We start from the raw sequence: 2,409 nt of genomic DNA, 5'->3' as shown, positions 1-2,409 counted from the left end.
TTTGACCTGGGCAGAATGGCCTGTATGGAGTTTTTTAAAAAGGGTTAAATGATATGTCTCTGAGTAAATTAAGATTGTCCCTGAAGATGGCCGAATTGGCCGAAACGTCGGACATGTGAATGAAATAAATGTTTTGAGACTATAATTTGGATAGTGTTGTTGAATTATTTAGTAAAAAATTGCCAGTCTCAAGAAAGAAACTTAAAGATTATAAATAATAAATATATTTAATAACAATTAACAAATTTAAAACAAGAAAATTTGATGTGTTATATCACAATGGCGTGTTACAGTCTTGTAGAATCTCCATTAAGTTAATACTTCAATAACATTTCTGGAGTCGAAGGTTTCGAGACCATCTTCGTTTTAGACGCCTAGGAGGATCAGCAGGCCCCCTATAATAGTTATAACCCATTTTGGGCTTATTAAATATCTGCACATAAGAATTCTTCTAAAAAACTCAGGCCGAGCATTGCCTAGCAACCTAGCAACTACTGATACAAGATCTGGCACAACTCAAACCAGCAGTGGCCAGACTCGCATCTACTGAACATAAATCCGAACCAGACCTACCTATCATGGTACAGAACTCGTTTAGGTATGCTTTAGAAACGCATAGTTTTCTTTTGCGACTCTGTCACTTTGGGGGAGCAGTGTAGCGACTCACATTTTGAATTTGCATTTTCCTGCAGCAGTTTGTAATAGATACTTCATTTCATGAAGAGTGAGTACCAGTTCTTCTATTAGCCGCAAGATTGCTGGAATTATTATTATTTCGTTTCCCATTCACTTATAGACCGCCACTGTAGTTTTTTTTAATACAAGAGAATCGTATTGAGTAAGTTTCATAGTTAATTTCTATATCGTTTTATAAACAGTTACGATACCTTCTCCAAATTCACGAGTTAGTACAGCGAGTTCACATCAGAAGAGGTACATTGTTAAATTATAGCAAGAAAAAGATCGTTTATTTATTTTTGTCTAACTTCATCATTTTTATATTCTTAATTTTATAAATACATGGAATTGAGCTCTGGGACTCGACCAAACCATCAAATTCCTCCCGCAACCAATCCTTACAATCCAAAATCCTACGTAAAATCCTTGATGCTCCTTATTACGTTACAAATAATCTCATTCACAAAGACCTTAACTCCCATTCGTTGCAGATTTGGCCCAAAACAGATATGCGTCTTTTCATTCCAAACTCCTTACTCATCCTAACCCATTAATTCTTAATCTTTCATCCTTAACAATCCCTGATAATCCTCCGAGGCGTCTTAAAAGAAGATGGCCACGGGATCTTCTAATTTAAATTAATGCTTGAAGTACCGCCAATGGGTGGTTCCTTCCCAAGATTTTCAAGTGTATATTAAACATACAACATATTTACTTATTTTATTCATTATTTGTACAGTTGATAAAACATTAAATAAATTTAAAAAAAAATTATAAATACGTTTTAATTATGTTTATTTTTGTTTAATATATGTTATTTTATATTGAAAACCTTCTTTGTGGACATTAAACCTAAAAAACGATTAATATTATTTCCAATAATACTATTGTTATGCTACAATTAAAGTCGTTTTATTGACAACACAAATTTTAATCGTAGAAATGAATGGACGTTGCTGATGTATCAATAACCACAAAAGCGTAACTATTTTTTTCTCTTTTTTTTCAGAGGATATGAAAACATGGTGTATCATAAGTCTAGCCTATCTTGGTATAGTTGTAGGCAAACCAGCTACTGACGTTGGCTTACCTCTGAAAACATCTGAAATTATCAAGGTAAAGAAATGTTTCAAATTTAAAAAAACAAATAAGCTTACATATGAGTAGTTTACTATTAAAAGTCAATATATTCACTTATAGATAAGTTAATTTTTTATTGAACATATAGGTTTTTATTATGTTGTAATAAATAAAGATTTTTGTGTAAAATTTTAACTTCAAATAAACCATTACTTTCCATAAGATAATATATTGACTTTTGACAGAAAACTTCTTATACATACATTAATTATTATACCAATTTCCTACTAGAATATTTTATATGTGTGTATTTACACATAAGTTTACAGATCCTTATCCCTTGAGAGAGATCTTCGGAGGAAAAACCTCCAGAAACAGTAAAAACAAAATTAATGGTTTAATTAGTGTAAATCTAGGTTGGCAGACGGACATATAAACAAATAACCATAGTTTACATTTTTAAAGTGACCATTTTTGGGTTACATTTGAACTATAAGAGAGCTCTTTCAATACGTACTCGAAAAATAAAAAGTTAACCTTTTTAAAGTGACCACTTTTGGGTTTCATTTGAACTATAAGAGAGCTCTCTCTATACGTACACGAAAAATAAAAAGTTAATCTTTTTTAAAGTGACCACTTTTGGGTTTTATT

General features: G+C 31.4%; 1 protein-coding gene across 2 annotated transcripts in view; it reads left to right on the top strand.

Moving 5' to 3' along the window:
* Positions 1 to 1,692: 1,692 nt before the first annotated feature.
* Positions 1,693 to 2,409, top strand: part of LOC106687377 (MAM and LDL-receptor class A domain-containing protein 1) — a 39,876-nt gene continuing 39,159 nt past the window's right edge. For both annotated transcript variants that reach the window (XM_067048267.1, XM_067048266.1), the window contains exon 1: positions 1,693 to 1,794. In XM_067048267.1, coding sequence (XP_066904368.1) covers positions 1,693 to 1,794 — 102 coding nt within the window. The remainder of the gene's footprint in view (positions 1,795 to 2,409) is intronic.

The sequence above is a fragment of the Halyomorpha halys genome, unplaced genomic scaffold (assembly GCF_000696795.3).
Source record: "Halyomorpha halys isolate HHAL.00 unplaced genomic scaffold, Hhal_1.1 Scaffold953.1, whole genome shotgun sequence".
NCBI classification, from domain to species: domain Eukaryota; kingdom Metazoa; phylum Arthropoda; class Insecta; order Hemiptera; family Pentatomidae; genus Halyomorpha; species Halyomorpha halys.
Note: the sequence above shows the minus strand (reverse complement) of the source record. Positions and strands in the feature narration are given on the sequence as shown.